General features: G+C 42.0%; 1 protein-coding gene across 1 annotated transcript in view; it reads right to left on the bottom strand.

Moving 5' to 3' along the window:
• The window catches only part of DNAH9 (dynein axonemal heavy chain 9), a 259,117-nt gene that overhangs the window by 69,427 nt on the left and 168,798 nt on the right, over window positions 1-20,892 (bottom strand). Inside the window, exons 52-57 of the mRNA XM_072990379.2 lie at window positions 20,353-20,541; window positions 18,928-19,169; window positions 13,003-13,125; window positions 12,072-12,276; window positions 5,726-5,890; window positions 3,968-4,108 (exon numbers count right to left, since the gene is read on the bottom strand). Of these exons, the coding sequence (XP_072846480.2) occupies window positions 3,968-4,108; window positions 5,726-5,890; window positions 12,072-12,276; window positions 13,003-13,125; window positions 18,928-19,169; window positions 20,353-20,541 (1,065 nt within the window). The remainder of the gene's footprint in view (window positions 1-3,967; window positions 4,109-5,725; window positions 5,891-12,071; window positions 12,277-13,002; window positions 13,126-18,927; window positions 19,170-20,352; window positions 20,542-20,892) is intronic.

The following is a 20,892-nucleotide window of genomic DNA, read 5'->3' as shown; positions in this document are numbered from 1 at the left end:
TTTGTGCTGCCTGCATGATAAGAATAGATGTAGAGTGAGAGAACACATGTGAATCTGTGAGGGGGACAGTGCAGTAAATGCTCTCCTACCAAATGTATACTATTGTTAAGGAGGAACTGGGGAAACCAGTAAGAGCTATAGATCCACCGTCTGTTCCACTGCTTCCTCCCAGTTTACTGGACGTTCTGTGGGATGGTGACATTTTCCTTATTAGCATTCCTAGGCAAGGTAACATCTCTTTGCTCTTTAAATATAATGGAGAATGGTGCCAGAGGATCTAGAGAAAAGGAGACCATCATCCTTAAGAGAACCGCATCGCTGTTTCCACTTCTACCCAGGAGTTGACTTGCATTGAAAGCTGAGATCACGGGATATATTTTTGTTCCCCCACCCCACCCCCTTGTATTTTGCATCTTCTAGCCGAGGAAGAGTTCTAGAAAAACTGAAAATGTGCTCACTGTTTCGTGACATTTTATTGGCCAGCTGTGGATTTACAAATCTATAAACTGAGTATTGATGCCAACTGTTCCAGCATTCCGACAAGTAAAAAAATCTGTAACACCTTTCCCAGCAAAGAAGCAGCTCAGATCTCTGCAACATGCTTAATTTTTAGCTTCCTGTCTCTGTTTCTCTTCCCGTCTCTCTCCCTCTCTACTTCTCATTCTCGAAGTTTATCTATCTCACTTCTCCAAGCTCTTCTTCTTACCACTTGCCTGTACTGTAGTTTATCCCATTCCTTTGGCTTACGGGGTGGGGGGGTGGGGTGGGGTGGGAAGGAGAGTTAATTTGGATGTTAAGATAAACACCTATTTTCAGCAATTAAAATGCCTCTGATGATGTGCCTCAGCAATCAAACATGCACAGAAAGTCCATGTTTACTTCCTGATGATCATCACAAAACAAACTAAACAAAATGCAAAATGCAGAAGTGAGGAAAACACGTGCAATGACAAGTAGATGACTTTTTCATCATCTGAGGGAGAAACATTTGTACAAACAAGTATAAACGTATCATGTCATTTGACCCTAAGTCACCTTCTCTAAAATAACAAAAAATGAAAACAGAAGATTTATTAGCACCTGTCAGAATAAAAAATGTATTTCAGTTTGAAATGGATGTGGATTGAATCTTCTTCTTCAGACACATTAAGTGGATTGAAATAGAGAGAGAAATGAAATAAATAAATGGAATAGTAAATATAATAAATGCACAAGTCTCAACGTTGTCACCTGACTTTTGTTGTTGCTGTTATTGTTGTTGACATAGCTATCGTTCTGAAAATTTATCCATGATAGTTCTCACAAGGTAGTTTTCTAGTCTAATTTTTAATTATTTCCTAGTCTTTCTGGGAGGTTTTTTTCACCCCACAATTCCCTACAGCAAAAGAAATGGCTGTCACCCTTGGCTACTGAACAATACTGAAACAGTCATGCTGGACCTCTCAGTCCTGTAATTTTGCAGATTGATTCTTCAACGCAATCACACTGTGATTATATTCATAATCATCGGTTGTCAAGTCAATCCTGACTTTTGGCAACCCCTTTTCTAGACAGAAATTAGTCAGAAGTGGCTTGCCCTTCCCTTCTTCTGGGGCTGCCCTGGGACTCTGCTGCTTGCTGAAGGCCCCACAAACTGGCTCTAGGTGCAGGAGGAACTGAGTTGCCAACCTTTGCCCCCCCCCCACCAGACACCTAAGCCACTGAGCTACCCAGCCAACTGTCATTATATTACAATAAGGAAAATCCTACAGCTTCAGTGGATTGCTGCATCAGTGAGTATGTTCACCAAGGTATGTTACCCTTTGCTTGTTTGTTTTTTAGAATAAACACAAGTCGTAACGAAATACAGGACCATCCCTATCATAAGGTAGAGTGAAGTGATTCTGCCACTGCCCCACCTCTAGAAAAGGTTCACACTGGAGATCTGCTTGGTAAAGTTCTTCAGACCCAGGAATTTCTCTGAGGGGTCCTGAGAGCTAGACGCTGTGGTAGATTTGATTAGGGAACAGGACACAGAATATTTTCCTCCTTATAACTCCCGTAATGTCTGAAGACTCCTTGCTGCCAGGCACAGAGGCATCTACTGAGTCATACCAGCTACATTTTGCACCCTGTGGAGCTTAGGTACTAACCCTTTCCTCCTCCTCCTCCTCCTCTTCCATGAGATTAGGAGGATGCAACTCTTTGCTTCCCACCCTGGGGGGGGGGGGGTGGAGAGCGATTGGGCCGTTCCCAAGCAAAGTGCTCCAACTATGAAGCAGTTTTGCAAATTAAAAAGCAAATTAAATGTGCCTTTAGAAATTATTCAGGAGGAGTTCTGTACTGCTGTCAGTGAGCCCTACCTAGAAGCTGCCTGTGACATTTGCATAGGAATGTGTTCCAGGGCAACCACAATGGCAGAGGAATCTCTTTCAACTGGGGGGGGGGAGAGAACCCTGTTTTAATCATGACTACAGTTTTATATAGGGCATGTCATGAGAATGGCTGAAGGTCGGATTCCAAAAGATCTCCTGTATGGAGAATTAGTGCAGGGAAATTGCCCCAGAGGGAGACCACGGCTGCGATACAAGGACATCTGCAAGCGGTATCTGAAGGCCTTAGGAATGGACCTCAACAGATGGGAAACCTTGACATCTGAGCGTTCGGCCTGGAGGCAGGTGTTGCATCACAGCCTCTCCCAATTTGAAGAGACCCTTGTCCAGCAGGCCGAGGCCAAGAGGCAGTCACGGAAGCAGAAAAATCAGGGAGCTGGACAGGGGACAGATTGCATTTGTCTTCAGTGTGGAAGGGATTGTCACTCTCGAATTGGCCTTCTCAGCCACGCTAGATGTTGTTTCAAGTCCTCCTTACAGAGCACGTTACCATAGTCTTTCGAGACTGAAGGATGCCTAACTAAAACAGTTTTATATCCTTGCAACAGAATGGCAATCTAGAGGGACAGTATGTACATCCTGTGTGAGGGAAATAAGTGCATGCCCATTTCTTAAAAAAAATAATAATAGAAACATGGCAGTTCCTAAATAAGGTGTTGTCTCTCAGTGGATATGGCTACATAAACCTGACATACTGATAACTGGAGGATACCCACCTTAATCAATTACAGGCAAGAGCCCTTCATGCAAAACTAGAATACTGGCTATAAATTTGTCCTCAGGAAACAGGCAATTGGCCATTGCCACAGATCACTGCACCACACACATTCTCTTTATTACTTTAGGCTGCGCTGAACCTGAAGCACATGTTTTGTAAGGCTGTCCATCTGTATACTTACTTACTTACTTCACTATCCATATCCTGTCCTCCTACACCTCAGTATCCTGAAGGCGACATTGGAAGGACTCATTAACCAAAAAGAAGAAGCTTTAAAAAATACTATGTCCAACCACCACCATCTAAACTAAAAACAAAGAAACCAGCAGCTATATAACAAGTACCAACAAACGGTGCTTAGTAATTTTTTAAAAAAATAAATCTTCTCAAGGCCATAACTGAAAAATGTCCATTGGAATAAAACAGTTTTAAGTCCACATGTTTAAGAGCAGGCAAAAGAGCAGGTCACAAAAGGCTGGCTTGGGAGGCTTTTCTCTCATTAGAATACCAAAGACCATGCCGGCTTGACTTCTCTTGGTAGGAGTAGAACTGGAAAGGTCAGCAAAAATTGCAGATCTTGAGCAATTTCAGCTAGGTGATGGAAATGCCTGACATAAGCTGGTCCCCGAGTATTTACAGCTGCAAAGGATTCAGGCAGCCAATCCTACAGTAGAAACTCCTATGCTTAAAAAGTAAGGAGAAAATACAGAGCCACAGGATGCTGTATTTGGGAAGAAACAGCTCTCTGGCAAGTGGTTTCATGAGGACAATTAGCATTTTGCTTAGAATCTGTTAAGGTTTAAACTTAGCATGAAACGTGCACTCTGTAAACTATCTGGGGAGCTTGAGACAATCCTAAAATGAGCAAGGGCTATACCTTTAGGGAGAACTGGTACATGGGATGGATGGTACTGAGGTCATTCATGATGAAGTACAGAAGAGAAGCACGGGCTGCTGCAGGGCGGTAATGCTCCCTTGCCTCGTTAATCTTCGTTTCTGTCACCTTGGATTCCTGGACCTGGAGGAGAGTAAAGACAGCATCAAGAATGTAAGTTTGCCAATGCTGTTTGTTTACATGGTGACGGCATGACATCAGCTGATCATCTTAGATAAACTAGGCATTCCTGCGTCCTCTTCTGCTTGCTTCTACCTGCCTTTTTGAAACTCCCAGGAATGAAAACTCAAGCAGTGGCAGGTGGAGAGAAAAAGGCATTCATCTTTAAACTTATCATCAAGAAACTGACTTCCATTTGATTTTCGTCTGTTGACAACGGGTTCTACTTCCTTCCTTCAAAAGGACCTTAGGATTAAAGCAGGCACCACATTAGATACAAAGCAAGCAGCAGGGACTTGCTCTTGTTCTCTTTACTCTCTTGCAACTGGTGGTTAAGAGAAACAAAACTCTGTTGGGACCATGGATTTTAGCCTACACATGGCAGGGGTGAGGACGGAGGAATCAGCAGGAAGGAAAGATTTAAACCTATCCTGCCCACATGCTTACCCACGAGCAAAAGAGAAAGGAAATCTCCACTACACACTGAATATTTAATACAGCACGTTATTTAACCCTGAACCATAAAATTCCTGTTCTTCCACCTATATTATATTTTTATGCCTTTTAAAATAGAGATGTGCACCTGACTTTTCTACTAACTTGTGTGATAATGACTCCCAAAAGGAGACATATACGAACTTTAGCACCAGTCTCTGAAAACCTACATTATTTATATCTCAGATAAGCCTGCTCTGCAAGGAGTCTATATTCTGTACAGAAAGACAACTTGGCAGTACATTTTTCCAGAGCTCCACAAAACTTCTTGCATATGAAAGCAGCAGCTGAGGTTTGCTAAGTAAAGGATCTATGTCAGACAGTCATCAAAGGAGATGATTTTAAAAGCCAAATTTTCAGCCAAGAGAGTAGCACCACCACCAGACCACTGAATTCCTGCCAGTTTAATTTGGACCACATAAACACCAGTGGATCCTTAAGGCAGCTTCTGCTAAAATCCTGGATTAACTGAGGAAATTTAATACATTTTGAATTAAATTAAGTTAATTTTTTTAAAAAAACGTTGTATTAAACTGGAATGGTTTAACACATCTTGCTTTATTTCTAAAGTGTTATGGTCTTTACAAACAGTGGAACTTTGCTTTCAATTACCCATTTAACATGCATGCACTTTGAAAAAACAAGCTTTCTAAAGTCCTAGAGTTGGAGGTGTTTGTATTCATATATGAATATCCCCCCCCCCCGCAGGTGGAAATTACAAGGGTTATGGCAGAGAGGCTTGTCATCCCACCTACTGCCAGGAGTGGCTAATCTATTGTAGACAATGACAGGATAGGAAGGCCCCATCGAACTCACATCAGTGGCAAAATCGTGAGTGGCAAAATAACCCTCGTTATTTCCACCTGTGCGGGGGGGATATTTGTATTTGTATACGAATACCCCCCTCTCTAGATGGAATACATGACTTTGAAGAGATTCTAGCCTCCAAGGTGCAAAACAAGACAATCTGGCATAGAACTTAAAATTCATACTCACTCTTAATCTCTTACCACAAATTTCATGCATAAAGATTTGAGCTAACCACCACCCACAACATTCAGTCCTAGTGTTATATTTTTTTTTTACCTTTTCTTCAATTTCTGCAGCTGTCTGCTTGGTGATTTCAAGATTTTCCACTAGAGCTGTGTCCCCTAAGAAGTTCCCTGAGGCAGAAGAAAGGCGGGACAGCAAGTTGTCTTCCAAGGTTTTCAATGTTATTTTGAATCCATTCTGCTGTTTTGTGAGATCAGACTGTAAAGAATTGAGGTCGAGACCCCCAAAACAAATTAAGTCAAAGTTATCTTCATTTTCTCAGCAAACGTTATCTCACTAATCCTTACAGAAACTGAGGGTGTGATTGGACGGGGAAGTCGCTCCCATTTTGGACTGTGGTTTATTTCCCAGCAATCAAAGGCTGTACTGGCAAATAGTGATCTACCCTGACACTGATTCATGCCCAAGCTAGACCCTGGCAGGGCTACTCTTTTTTGGGACTGGAAGCAATTCCCACACAAATGGAAGTGTTGTTTTTAAGGAGATATCTTCCAGCAGAGCAACCTTTCCAGTGTGACCAGACGTAATCCTTTCTCACTATCGGATCGCACCCTGAATATTGAAAGTTCATGCTGGCTTTCCATGTTGCAAATGAGGGAAAGGCTGAAGCTGAGCAAATAGGGACTTGCCTATGGCCACTACCAAGCCCCCAGCTGAAGCAAGATTTCAGACTTAGACTCTCCAGCTCAGACACTTAATGCTTAATCCAGTACTTCACAAGCAATCATTTGTTAGTAAGGCAGTACTTTCTTCTCCTCCCTCTCGGCTTGCTGCCCAGAAAACCTGTTCTGGAAGGTTTCCCAGCTCACTTATGTAGGTTTCAGGGCACTCACTGAGGACGTCCCCCACTCCCACCCCACCCCAGTCACATTCCATTGACATTTCCATTACAGCAATAACTCTTCAGGATCCTCATCTCAAGATCAAAACAGGACCATATATGAAATGCATGAATGTATTTTGTGCACTTCTTTTTACTGTTTACTAATAACCACTACAGTTGATTGGGATCAGTACAGCAGTGCCATGGGAACTGGACACCAGCTTATATAATCTTCATCACTCACCAGTGGGCCTTCCAGAGTTTACTGCAGTGTAAAATGGGGCATTGTAAAATGGGGCATTTCAAACTGACTGCAAAACCTTTGCAGAGGTATAGTGTAAAAGGGACAACCTTTGATTGTGGGGTGTTAATCATGATATTTGACCTCTCCGTTGCACCTTTTTGGAGAATGCTGCAAAATGCAGAATTTGCACAGCAAAACACTGGGAGATAGTTGCAAAATTCCGGCATAGGTTTCAGAGGGATTCGCAAATTTTAGGATTCACAGCTGACAGAGATGAATAGCTGTGCCTCACAGATGATTCTAGGCAAGCCCATTCAGTTCATACGGTGTGGACTGTGTCCACAGGGCACCACTGTTCTGTCCTAAAATCCACAGCATTGTCCCCTGCACCTGTAGATTTCAGGCAGCAATCAATAAACTAGGGACAAACTACCTTTCAGAGTAGTATTAGTGAAAGGAAAGGGGAAAGCCTCTAAACAACAATGTATACAATTTTGGAAAGGAAATCTGCAATAAAAATTGTTCAATGGGGTCCCGTGGGTATGGGGTGCACGTTAGAATGTAGTCTAAAACAGCATATTATTTGTATTTTTCTATTTTTCTATTTTTGTTGTTGTAACAGTTTTTTGTTTTAAAATTAATAAAATTTAATTTTTAAAAACTACCTTTCAGAGAATCATGTGCATTTCTGTCATTCTGATCTTTCCATTGAGGAAACACCACCATCACCAACCCTGCAAACTTCCAAAGAATTACAAGCTGTACCAGAACACAGCCTGAGAATTGCAGCCCTGGACAAATAACCTGTCATTTCTTAGGTTTATCTTGTGTCCATCTGAGCTTTGAAATGTCATAGACTACAGACTCCTGCATTTCACTGTTGGCAATGTTTCAATTTGCCCTGTACACCCCTTTATATATTTGCCATCTGAAGGTAACACTTGTATCTAATGAAATGTGCTCAGGTTCACTACAGCTTATGTCAGAATAACTTTGTAGTCTTTAAGAAATGCCACAGGACAGTCTCTCTTTCTCTTTGACCATTTGGAATACTAGAATCCTCAGTGATCCCAGACTCAAGAGGTATCCGCCTCCTCTGAGCATTTTCCAGTCCTACATTCATTCTTCTTGATTTCTCTGCTCCCTTAAGGTTTGCAGAGAGAAGTCTATTATATCATAAGATATAATATGCACATGAAGCATGTTAAGTAAATACTACTTTCTCTCTGTTTCAGTGTTCCCTCAGCACAGTATTTATACAGAGTTGATTCTGCCTACTTGCACACTGTTCTTAATTTGCAAATAAATAAATCAGAAGATCATAGTCACTGGAGATTCAGCTCCTTCCAGTGCTACAGATTTATTTTAATTTGACAAGCTGCCTTTTTAAAAATGATATACACATGGATGTTATTGAGAGATTTTTTTTTTCTGGGCAAGCCAGGAAGATGTAATCATAAAATATATAGTAAGCTTGAAAATTAAGCAACGAATAAGGTCACATTTTTCATTAAGAAACTTTTTTTCCTGTGAGTTTCTGTTCAAATAACTAGTAACCTCTGTGGCGCCTACAATTTGGTGAGAATTCGTGCAGGCGACGAGTGGAAGACGGCTTTTGGGACTCGTTATGGCCAGCACGAATACCTGGTCATACCTTTCGGCTTGACCAATACTCCAGACATATTCCAGTGGTTCATGAACGTCATCTTCCAAGGCCTACTCGATCGTTTTGCATTAATCTATTTGGATGACATTTTTACTTACTCCCGAAACCCCACTCGACACACAGAACACATTCGCCAGGTCTTACAATGACTACATGGCTGGTCTTTGACCATAATAAAGTTTTATCTCTCTATCTATCGACGACTACAAGACCAACGGCTCTATGCCAAGCTGGAGAAGTGTGAGTTCAACCTGCAGGAAGTCGAGTTCCTAGGCCACATCGTGTCAACTCACGGGATCCAGATGGACCCAAAGAAAATAGAAGTGGTTCTAACCTGGCCCAAAGCCCCGAAACCATAAAGATGTGTAATGGTTTCTCGGCTTCGTGAACTATTACTGCCCGTTTATACCAGCCTATGTGGACATAACCACACCTCTGACCCATCTCCTTTGGCCAAAAGAGCCGTTTCTTTGGACTCCAGAGGCAGACCATGCCTTCACCACCCTGAAAACTCACTTTATGACCAAGCCAATCCTGTGTTATCCAGACCCCCAACTACCATTTACCGTGGAGACGGCTGCCTCCAGTGTGGCCTGGGTGCAGGAGTGTCCCTCACAGGCACTGAAGCCCTGCGCTTTTTACTCATGGCAGTTAACACCTTCAGAATGCAACTACACCCTCTGAGAGTGGGAACTCCTGGCCATCAAAACTGCTTTTGATGTCTGGAGGCATTACCTTGAAGGGGCCTGTCACCCTGTCCAAGTTTTGACTGACCACCGGAATCCGGAACAGTTGCAAACAGCCCAACACCTCAATCAAATTCAGATCAGGTGGTGCCTCTTCTACTCCTGGTTTGACTTCCGCATTACCTATATCCCGCAAACCCAGAATCGAAAAGCTGACACCCTTTCCCGCAAACCGGAATATGCTTTATCACCCTCGGAGGAGACTCCAGCTGCACCTATCTTATCACCCTCAGTCTTCCCAGCCACTACAACCCGCTTGTCCCTGGCTGAAGAAATTTGGTGAGACAGGTCCCACGGCCTTGGAAGGCTTGGCTATGGAGGCTAAGAGTCACCGCAGGGCTAAGCTCAGGGTTATAGCTGATAATCTAATGTCTACGTTTGCTGTCCTAGAAGTGGAGCAACAGGCAGAGAAGACATCCAGATGCGAGGCAAATGGGGGAGCAGTAACACCTCTGCAGCAGTGCACCGAGGAAGGGAAATCGACCCTGATCACGGCAGCAGTCGGTACAGCGGCTGGTAGCAGGCAGGGGGCGATGGGCAAGGTTGGTCTGGACTCCATGTACAGCAGTGAGGAGCCAGTTGCAACGATGCCTCTGTCTGGTGAGTCGACTGCTGCACCAGACACTTCTCCACCGTCACCTGCTTGGCCTTGGCTAGGCAGTTTACAATTTAATTCCCCATTTACTCAACATATAATACTCAGTCTTAGGGCTCCAAATACTCCATGGCCCAGTATGAGTGCGCAGTGTGGCGGGTGGACTACTCCAGACCCATTAGTGTCATCTCCAGCCCCAATAAATACGATGCCTGGCGTAGGGGTTTGGCCATACCCATCGGTCCCAGACACGGGTTATAACAAGCCTTGCCATTTGGGGATCACGCTATGCCCCTGGGTGATCACCTCACCTCAGCGTCTAAGGAACAGATTTGGAAAGGTAGGTTTATTTGAATTGCTGAACAGAAATGTGGAAAAGAAGGATTTGGATAAGGAGGGCTAAAAGGACAATGAGAAACACAGGAGGCAAAGACCAGGCAGGACATGGGTAAATTGGCTGCCCGGGTTCTTAATATACACCAAGGTTGTGGTAAATGCCCAGCCTTGGCAGGCTCAACCCTTATTCCAATACTTAGATTTGATCTATAGGGCATATGTGGACTTCACAGGACAGGCATGGCTTGTCTATGACAGATCATTCCGCATGAGGAGGACGATTAACCCAAATTTACATTGGGACAAGCCCCTGTCGGGCCTCTGGCCGCAGTCTATGACCTCAGCCAGGCCCTATCTAGGTGACAGGATCGATATTGAACACCTTACTAGAAATGCTGCCGTGAGTCAGAATCCCCGTGTAAGAGCAGGGCAAGTTATTTACTGGAGAGTTTTTAGGAAAGGCTTTAGGATACAGGCAGTAGGGGAGCGCAAGGCATTCTTTGCCCAAAACCTTAAATCTGTATGCGGCATGGAGGCTGCAGTTGAGAAAAGATGGGTAAAGAAGTACAGGAAGGAGAATGTTGGAACCATCTGCAACAGCTCAATCGGAGACCTTGTGGGTCTAACCACTGGAAGTAGTAACAAAGAAGGCACAAGGTGCGTTTAGATCAATACATCTGTCCTGCCCCAAGGGGGAGTCGGTTATCAATGCCATCCCTCAGGAAATTCTTGAGTGGAAACTTAGGTGTAGAGTGGAATGTACCTACAGCCCTATATTGGGATGCTTATCTTTTTTGTGGTGAAAGGAATATGGGAAGGTATAAATTCATACTGGATACCTTTCGTTCAATGGCAGAAGAGTTAGGTTTACCTCTGGTTGAGGGAAAACGGAGGGATCAACCATGTCCCTGATGCTCTCAGGCATTGAAGCGGACATAGCACAGCAAACATCTAGGCTGCCAGACATTAGGTTGGCTGACCTTGAGGTCAGGGTAGCCTCGATGTTGCATAAGAAAAAAGTGTCCCTGAGGGAGCTTCAGGAGATGATAGGACATTAAAATTTTGTTTGTAGAGTCATGGTGCCGGGTCGCGCCTTTCTACATGGCTTTGCAAGGCAATGAAAGGGCTCCATCGCCTATTTCACGGGACTAGAGTTATGTATGGTATGAGAGAGAATTTGAAGGTTTGGGGTTAGTTCCTAACTGAGGGCAATGACATTTCCTTTTGGAGAGGAGACAAGACGCTTAAGGTCCAGTCGGACACTGCAGGCTCCTTAGGGTTTGGAATTTACTTTAGTGGCAGATGGTGCATAGGAAAATGGCTGCAGAAGTGGCACCATGCAGGAATCACCAGAGATCTGACATTCTTGGAGTTTTTTCCCAATAGTTGGTGCCTTGTGGCTTTGGGCAGAAGAATGTTGTACGTTTTGGTGTGACAATCTGGGGGTGGTCTATAGAAGAAATAATGACATGAATCCGAGGCAAAAGACATCATATATAATGTATATCTCTTCCCTCCAAAAGAGCAAATAAAATGTGTTAAGAGATAAATACTTTGCAACATGGTGCCTTTTGAGTATGCATTCTTGGCATTGGAGGGTCCTCCAAAAAGATATCAGAATAAGCAAAGCCACCATCACACATATTAATTGAGGGAGCAACTCTGCAGTTATCAAGTTTTCTAGCTGCTTTTGTAAAGTGATGTTCTAGCAAATTCTAGGCAACTTTAACTGCCAAGACTGGAAGTACAGTCCAGATGTGTAAGACATTTTCGTCTTCACTGCAGCCTTTCTTCTCATAAATAGGAGCACGCATAAATTATATCAAGGGTAACCCTGCTCACTCCACTGTCAGTGAGAAGAGCCAATCTTTGAGCTTTCCAGCAGTTTCCAAATTAGTGACAGAATGAAGGGCTGCAACAATTTATCTGGAGAAAAGAATCATAGAGGCAAAAGGTTTCTGCAACTCACCTTTAGTTCTTCAAGGTCAGGCCTCTCCATACTAACAACACCTGCCAGCAGCTGGTCTTCTAGGCCGTCCCGAGTCACTGTGAAGTTGATAAGGGTGCACTGTGCCTGCATTTCTGGTTGGTAATGGGGGTTTGCTAGCTTAGTATGAAGAATTAGACGGAATCTGTTGTTGTACTCACATTCTTTATCTCCAATTTTAATGTACCTAAAAGTAAAACACAGTCGTCTTTGTATTATCCACAGGCCAATATAACACCCCTAATTAGATTCCAAAGAGCTTATTGTATTATGTGGGAAGGGAGCACTGCAAATCATCCTACCAATGTTCTACTTGACATTTAGATACAATATACATGAGTACTAAGTTACTATGGAATAATTGCTGCTATGCAATACTATACAAGTGGCATTCAATAGCTCAAGAATGGTTGTTCACTGTCCATCTCAGATTCAACAAGCACAGTTGTTAAGGGAATATGATGTACAGTTAATCTCAAGAACTCTTTTCATGGGCCACTGCAGTGGTGGTGGCGGTCATGGCAGTGGTAGTGGCATAGCTGCCACTGAGAACTGTTGTCATAATGCTCAAAGTAGCACAGTGCACCTTCATGGCTAGCCATATGGACAGGTGGCTAGTTATAGAATACAAGATAGTTTTTAAAGCAGCACAGAACTGTCCAACAATACATAATTTCCAAAACAGCAATGCCAGTGATGAGATGGGCCTCCTAGAAGATGTGAGTTTCTCCCACCATGGTTTGGAACAGATCCGCCTAAAGGTCTTGGGGTCTGGGAAAGTTCACAAAGAACTGGAAATATATACCCAGTAGTGGAGAGTGTAGCAGCTGCCATCAGAAAGCAGACAAACTTTTTCATAACTCCTAGGATAATTACCACAGAAGGGAAGCTCTGTAATCTACCAATCTCTTACCTTCCTTTTTTAATTGTCACTCGACCAAGCAATGGACCTAAGACTGGATCAACAGATTCTTCCAAGTTTTCAATTAGAACAACTTCACCAGCAGCAAGAGCCTGCTCTACTATGTCCAGATACCTAGGAAAGATAATGTGAAAGAGGCAGATACTGTCATAAAAGAGAAAATAGGAGAAGCAGTTCAAGTATAAAAGCAGAGCCACAATTATAACACCGCTGACATATATTAAGGAGGTGGTAATAAGAGTGAAAGAAAGAACACTGTGCTCATTTAGTGCCTTTATTATTATATTCTCAGTATAGGACAGCATTTTGCTTCCTAAAAGCACATTAAGCACACCATGTTTAGCTAAATCCTTAGAGTTCAGATACACCCCAAATTCTTCATTTACAATGTGTTATCCAAGGCCATGAGAATGTATATGCCCACTTTGAATGTCATGCTAACCCAAAGTTTTTGATAACACTCTAGCTCACTGTGTAGGAGTGGCATACTTGCACCAGCTTTCACTTTCGTCAATGAATTGTTTAGCATGGCCTGTGGGATTGTCAGCAGCTGGCACTTTGGCTTGTTGGGAGAGGAACAAAATAGAGCACCAGCTGCTGTCAGGTTTGCCTACCAGGGCCCATAACTACCAGTAATTTATTCACTCCCTCTGCAAGTGGGAACCAGCATGCTGATTTATCCTCAATAAGACAGAATTCCCACAGTCATCTAGTTTACTCTGACATCTGAATGTGCCCTGCAGGTAGGTCTATTCCCGCCCCCTAAAGATTGGCACCAAATTCTACAATGTGTACCCAAGTGACAAATCAGAGTACATCCTTTTGACTTAAATGATTCAAACTAGAAGCATGGTATGATATTCAATCCACGGCTGCTTCAACTGTAACTTTGAAAGAACAGCTCTAATACATCCTGCATCATTCCTGACTTACATCTAAGAAACACATACAGTGGTGCCTCAACTTACGAACTTAATTGGTTCCAGAATTCTGGTCATAACTCAAAATGGTCGTAAGTCGAAGCACCATTTCCCATAGGAACGCACTGAAATGCAATTAATCTGTTCCGCCCGAAGGGAAAAAAATCACCAAAAATAAAAAATAAAAAATCACTGTAAGACCCATCGGAAACATGATTAATCCATTCTGGCCGAAGGTGGAAAGAAAAAGAAAAGCGAGCAAAGCATGCAAGACCCATCGGAAATGCAAAAAAAGCAAAGCAGAAAGCAATTGAAGTGTGAAAGAGCCAACAGAAATGCAAAAAAGCAAGGCAAAAAGCAAGTGAAGTGTGCCAGACCCATCAGAAATGCAAAAAAAGCAAAGCAGAAAGAAACCAAACCCCCCATGATCCAATGTAAATGTAGGGGAAACCCCTAAAAAGCAATCAGACCTCCCAAGACCCATCGGAAATGGGGGAAAACCCAAAAAGCAAACAACCCCCCCCAAAACCCATCGGAAATGGGGGGAAACCAAAAAGCAAACAAACCCCCCAAGACCCATCGGAAATGGGCAAAAACACCAAAAAACAAACCCCCCAAGACCCATTACAGCACAGAAACATAAACACCCCAGCTCAAAACCCACCCAGAACAGTTTTTTTTAAAGAAAAAAGCAGCACCTTACCTCACCAGGCAGTCGAAGCCTGCTCTGATCACAATCACTCTAACCGTTGGGGCAAAAGAGCTACAAAGAAGCAGGCTCTTCGCCTACCAACAGTTAGCAATTTGAATTTCCCACCTTTTTCCACTGTCTTTTTCTGTTCATAACTGGAAGCTCCAGCTGCAAGTTGAAGCAAAATTTGGCGGCCGGAGCTGGTCGTAACTCAAAATGGTCATAAATTGGGATGTTTGTAAGTTGAGGCACCACTGTACCTGGGAAAATCCATTTGTACTTTGCACTGAGTCCACAGCTCCCTTTCATTTCAATCAAACTAGAATGCCACATCAAGGAACAATTCACTGATAAACTGAAGACAAAAAGCAGCTAACAAGACATAGGAAATCTTGATTTCCCTCTTCAGATGTAACTTTTAACTTTTAATATATATATGGGTTTTTTGGAAACATCTGTCTTGCCGAACATTTTTGTCAATTGTGGGGTGGTTTATTCTCAAATTTGCAAGACTTAATTTATTTATGAGAACACACTTCTTTCAAGCTAAAGGATAAAAATAGCTAAAGGGTGAATAGTGTATCAGAGATTAAACTTTCCTGGTAGTATTTAATCTGAAGTATGAAATAGGTTCTATGACATTAATTTTTAGTATATTATGTGTCAGGTGTATATACTTTAACTCTTTTACGTGTGTATTGGTACTTTGAGTCAAACATTGACATTTTATGTGCTGATCTTGTCTCCTGGACCAGTAATTAGAAGTATTCTGGAACTCCTTCCCACGGGGAAGCTGGGCTAGCTTTGTTCTCCTTCCACAAGCAGGCAAAGACCTTTTTATTCAGGCAGGTTTATCCTTAATGGCTGATGCTCTGAGAGGGATTTTTAAATTGATTGTTGTGCTCTGTTGTTTTAAATATGTTGAGGATTGATTTTACTTACTACTTTTAATATAATACTTGTTTAATTTCTTTTTAATATTTTTATAGCTTTTGAATATTATTTTTTAATGATGTAAGCCGCCTTGAGTCCTTTTTAGGAACAATGGCAGGAAATAAATAAATAAATAAATAAATAAATAAATAAATAAATACACACACACACACACACACACACACACACACACACACACCTACCTACCTACCTACCTACCTACCTACCTACCTACCTACCTACCTACCTACCTACCTACGTACATACATACATACATACATACATACATACATACATACATACATACATACATACATACATACATACATAATCTTGAACACACAACCCCAAATCTGCTAAGTTTCTGCCAGTTTAGACTCAGGTTACAATGTAAGATCTAAATTAGCAACATCAATAAAAGTCAGGAAAGTCCGACTTTGAATATTGCTGGATATGGAGTTTAGCTAAAAAGAAAAATGATTATTGTATTTCCAATGGGTGTCTTGAATAATAAATTTCCACATACAGTCATGACCAAAAATATTGGCACCCTTGCAATTCTCTCAGAAAATGCAAGCTTTCTCAGAAAATTGTTGCTGTTGCAATTGTTTTGGTACTCACATGTTAATTTCTTTGGTTTGTGTTGGGACAACATTTTAAAAAGTCAAATCTGATACAATCCTACATGGAAACCCAAAAATGCACTGGCCAAAATTATTGGCACCCTGTCTGAATTGTAAGAAATAATTGATTTTCAAGCATGTGATGCGCCTTTAATTCGTATTTAGACAAACCTGTCACAAGTAAGAGGTGTGGGCAATATAGTAATATAGTAATCACACGTGCAACCAGTTAAGATGGAGAAAAGTTGACTCAACCTTTGTGTTGTGTGTGACACTGAGCATGGAGAAAAGAATGAAGTATAAAGAGTTGTCTGTGGATTTGAGAGAAAAAAATGTAGAAAAACATCGACAACCTCAAGGTTACACGTCCATCTCCAGAGATCTTAATGTTCCTGTGTCCACTGTGTGCAATATCATCAAGAGGCTAACCTCCCTGGACATGGACGGAAGAGCAAAATTACTGAAAAATTACAACAAAGGGTTGTTCGAATGGTGGATACAGAACCCAGATTAACTTCCAAACAAATTCAAGCTGATCTCCAGACATAGGGTACAACAGTGTCAGCTCGCACTATCCATTGCCATCTGAATGAAAATGGATGCTATGGTAGGAGACCAAGGAAGACACCACTGCTGATGCAAAGGAATAAAAGGGCAAGATTGGAATATGCCAAAACATATGTGACAAACCACAATCCTTCTGGGAGAACGTACTGTGGACATATGAGACAAAAGCAGAGCTTTTTGGTAAAGAACATCATGGCATTGTATACAAAAAAAGAAATGAGGCATTCAAAGAAAAGAACATAGTCCCTACAGTCAAACATGTGAAGGTTCAATTTTCTGAGAGTAGAGTTGCATTTTCTAACAGAATTGCAAGGGTGCCCATTATTTTTGGCCATGACTGTATGCAACCTGCTATACAGACCCTGAAACTGCCACGATTCTTTCTCCCACTCAGTTATTAAAAATGGAAGACCCCTGTTTGCGTCTGCAGCCTGTAAGAAGAGGTGAGGTAGCTTCCGTGAAGAGTCTTCTGTGAAGATGTCTTTCTGTGGAAGGACTAAAGCTCAGCGCTGGTACAGCAGCTGCTTTGCATTCATAAGGTTCTAGATTCAATCCCTGGTTCCTCCTTTTAAGAGGATCAGGTAGCAGGAAGGGGAAAGAGCTCTGCTGCTAGACAGAATAGGCAACAGTAGGCTAGACAAGAGCTTTCAAAGTTTTATTTTATTTATTTATTTATTTATTTAATTTATATCCCGCCTATCTAGTCGTGGTTACCATGTTGACCTTCAAGTACAGAATGCCCTAGGCAGCTATGGGTTCTGGGGTATGTGATCCAAAAAGCAACTTTTCAGTGGACATGTTCCACGAACAGGATACTCTGTAAGAAGTCACCTGTCTTCTGTAGGAATAAAATACTGTATTTTTCCATGTATAAAATGACCCTTTTTACTCAAATAATTAGACAAAAAAAATTGAGGGTCGTTTTCTACACAGAAGGCAGCTGCTTTCCCTGCTTTTTGCAAAGCCACAGAGTAAAGCAGCCATGAAAGGGCTTCAAGACCAAAGAGGTGTGATCGTGCAAATTTTCAAATTTTCTAATTTGGGGGTTAGAAAAGGGGGAGTTTTCTTATACATTGGGTTGCCTTATAAACAGAAAAATACGGTATTTATCTAAACCATCGTGAATGGCATATTTTGAAACTTTAAATGCACTTTTTAATCCAGTAGGCAGTTGAATCAGAGACTAGTTCTAATGGAAGATTCATGCTGTATTATCTGACTGAAGGGGCATGTCAGCAACAGAACCCACTCTGCTACTATTTCTATTATTTCAGTTTGTTTCCTATAATATTACATCTTTCCACATAGCTCTCTTTATACATATGTTTGGTAGGATATTTCTTGAGGGATAGTGAGGGCCAGGAAAATTATGAAAGCAGAAGCAGTCCCATCCATTGCAATGCCTGATCTGTGCCACATAATACCCAAAGCATAGATCCAAATGCATATTAACATAATATGTAAACATGCTAAGAGAAGCACAGAAGAGAAATATATGGTAAGTTCCTTGAGGACAATGAAATCATTGAATATCAGCACCGTGAAAACCTGTGGAAAGTCTACTGCCCTAGCCTTCTTCACTGACAGATAACAAGAACTAGGTAAAATCAGCTTCCTGTGTAAGGCTTGCCTGTCTTTGAATTCTCTCCTAAATCCTTCCAAAGACAACTCCTGAAGCCATCTGGAAGCATCTCCATTACTTCCCTGTTCACTAATAAAAGCGCTTTCTTTTGAGGGTTCAAAAAAGCACCACTTTTCAATCCGCTGCCCTTTGGAGGCCTGATTCTTCCTTGCGGCCAAATATGAAGTAGCAGAGCACTTGAAACACTCCGCACTGAAAATGCCATGTGAGGCACAGCAAGTTGGCAGCCAAGAGCAGCCAACCCTCCTTTATTCTCTTCCTCCTCTGTACATTCAGTTTCAGAGAGGTCTCTATGGCAACCATGCCAGGTTCTGCACAGCTCCTCCCCTTTTAATCAGGAATCTGTATAATCTCAGTAATTTAAAAAAAAGCAGGTTAATACACAAAACTTCTGCATAGCTGCCAAATTGGAGAGCTTTACCTCTAAATGCAATTGACTCCTGCAATTTTCGGTTTGCCGCAGGTTATACATCAAATTTGACACTACAATCAACTGTTCAGCTGTTTCCGCTGCTGCTTTGCTCAGTCACAGCTACTTACCCTTTCTGGCCAATCCGGGTCACTTTCAGGTCTTCGCCATACTTGTTTTTGATCCATTTGATGCCTTGGAGCTGAGGGTCAACCATAAGTGGCCAACGTTCACAGTTGGTAAGAATAGTAGCATTTTCAGTGGACATGCGGTCAGCTGGTAGCCCTTCATTCTGCCAACCTGCTATGTCAGCATCATCAGTTAGCATCCTCAGAGGGTCCAATGAAGGAGTGATAGGGATGGCAACCTGGGGCTGTTAAAGACACATACCATCCTGTCAGTGCTTTCAGGTTCCAAGTTCAGGCACAATGAATTCATACTACCTACATTAGTATTATGAACTGTTGTTATGGGTCATCAAGTCAGAACTGACTTATCACAACCCTGAAAGGGTTTTCAAGATAAGTGAGGTATTTAAGAACAGCATGGCAAATACTCATACTTGTGCAGAACATTCAGACCGACCAGAAATGCCATCTGGCTCTTGTTTATGACTTTGGTTCCAAGCCATTATATCTAAGCCATGTTCCAGAGTTGATTTGGTTTTTGTTTGCTTTTCTAGTACTTGAGCTAGTGGGCCAATTACACTTGCATTTTAAAGTTTTAGTTCAAGACTGAGGAAAGTCAAATGTTAGCTGCAATACAGCTAAGCTACCTTTCTCATAACTTTATTACCCAAAGCCCAAAGGCTAAAAAAAGAACTGGCTCACTGGCTCGGTAGGGGCAATGTCTCCTCTCCTGCCTCGGTGTTTCATTATGTCCTTTTGTATACAAAAACCAACCAATGATATCATAGCCTCAAAGCATGAGTCCTGCAGCAGGCTAAGCTGACAGTTTGATAGAACAAGATCAGATTACACCATGTACTTTTTGCAGAATGTAATTAACACATCCACAGGTCTGCTGTTGTGCTGTAAGGCAATGTTTGCGCTTCTCGGTTCTCAAAAGACACATAAGACACACCAGGCCACCCTGGAGCTGACTGTGCTTAGCCAGAAGGCTTGGGGATAGAATCACGAAGGAACATCATATCTTTTCAATCAACAAGATATCTCACTGAAGATATAATAATAAACTATATAGAGATGTATTTTGTGATATGGGCGTTTTGTTTTGTTTGGATTTAAGCCATAAATGTAATGGATGAAAGCAAAATGAAATAAAATATGAAAGGGGAGGACAAGTCAATTATTCAGCACAAGCAACACAAATAAAACATGAAGACATCTGAACTATTAATCCAAAGCCAGTGTGGAGAAGTTAATAAATGTTCCTCAAAGATCTTTATGGTCAGCAACTGGTGAGGCACTTCCTAATGTCAATGCAAAACCTGTTTCCAACACAACTCACACACCACCTAAGGCTTCAAATTCATAGCTGCACAGAATCTTCAAACACAGGAGAGATGCATGTAGAAATGTGACAATTATGCTCACTTTTAGCTGGTTCAAGTATGGTTTCCAGACATTGTTCATCAAATTCTGCCTGTACTTCTTGCTGAAATAACCCAGGTAGGAGACAAAGGCCGTGATCAGCAAGACGTCTCCACACAATGCACTCTCTTGCAGCTTGAAGTCTTTCACCGATTCAGCCCATCTCACCTTTTCGGAAGCTAGGCCTCCAACCTAAAATACCCATCAGAAGAATCATTATACATGTTTATGTATTGATTATATATTTCAAATGGACACACTTTGCCTTAACACTGCACATTCCCACAACGATGGTGTGATTTTATACATGTCTTCTCAGAGGTGCACCTCACTGAGATCAATGGGACTCCCAGATAAGTAGGTAGAGAATGGCAGTCTGATTCCCACCCTGACAAGAATCCCCATGGAGAAATGGCAAGTCCACAACACACACTGTGGAAAATCTATTCTGCTTCCAATGATGTTTGACTCCAGGAAATGCCAGCCTCGAAGGAACAAAATATCCAGCTAAGACACCTACTAAGAAGGTGTGGGTACATCTCC

Source organism: Pogona vitticeps, chromosome 2, assembly GCF_051106095.1.
Source record: "Pogona vitticeps strain Pit_001003342236 chromosome 2, PviZW2.1, whole genome shotgun sequence".
NCBI lineage: Eukaryota > Metazoa > Chordata > Lepidosauria > Squamata > Agamidae > Pogona > Pogona vitticeps.
Note: the sequence above shows the minus strand (reverse complement) of the source record. Positions and strands in the feature narration are given on the sequence as shown.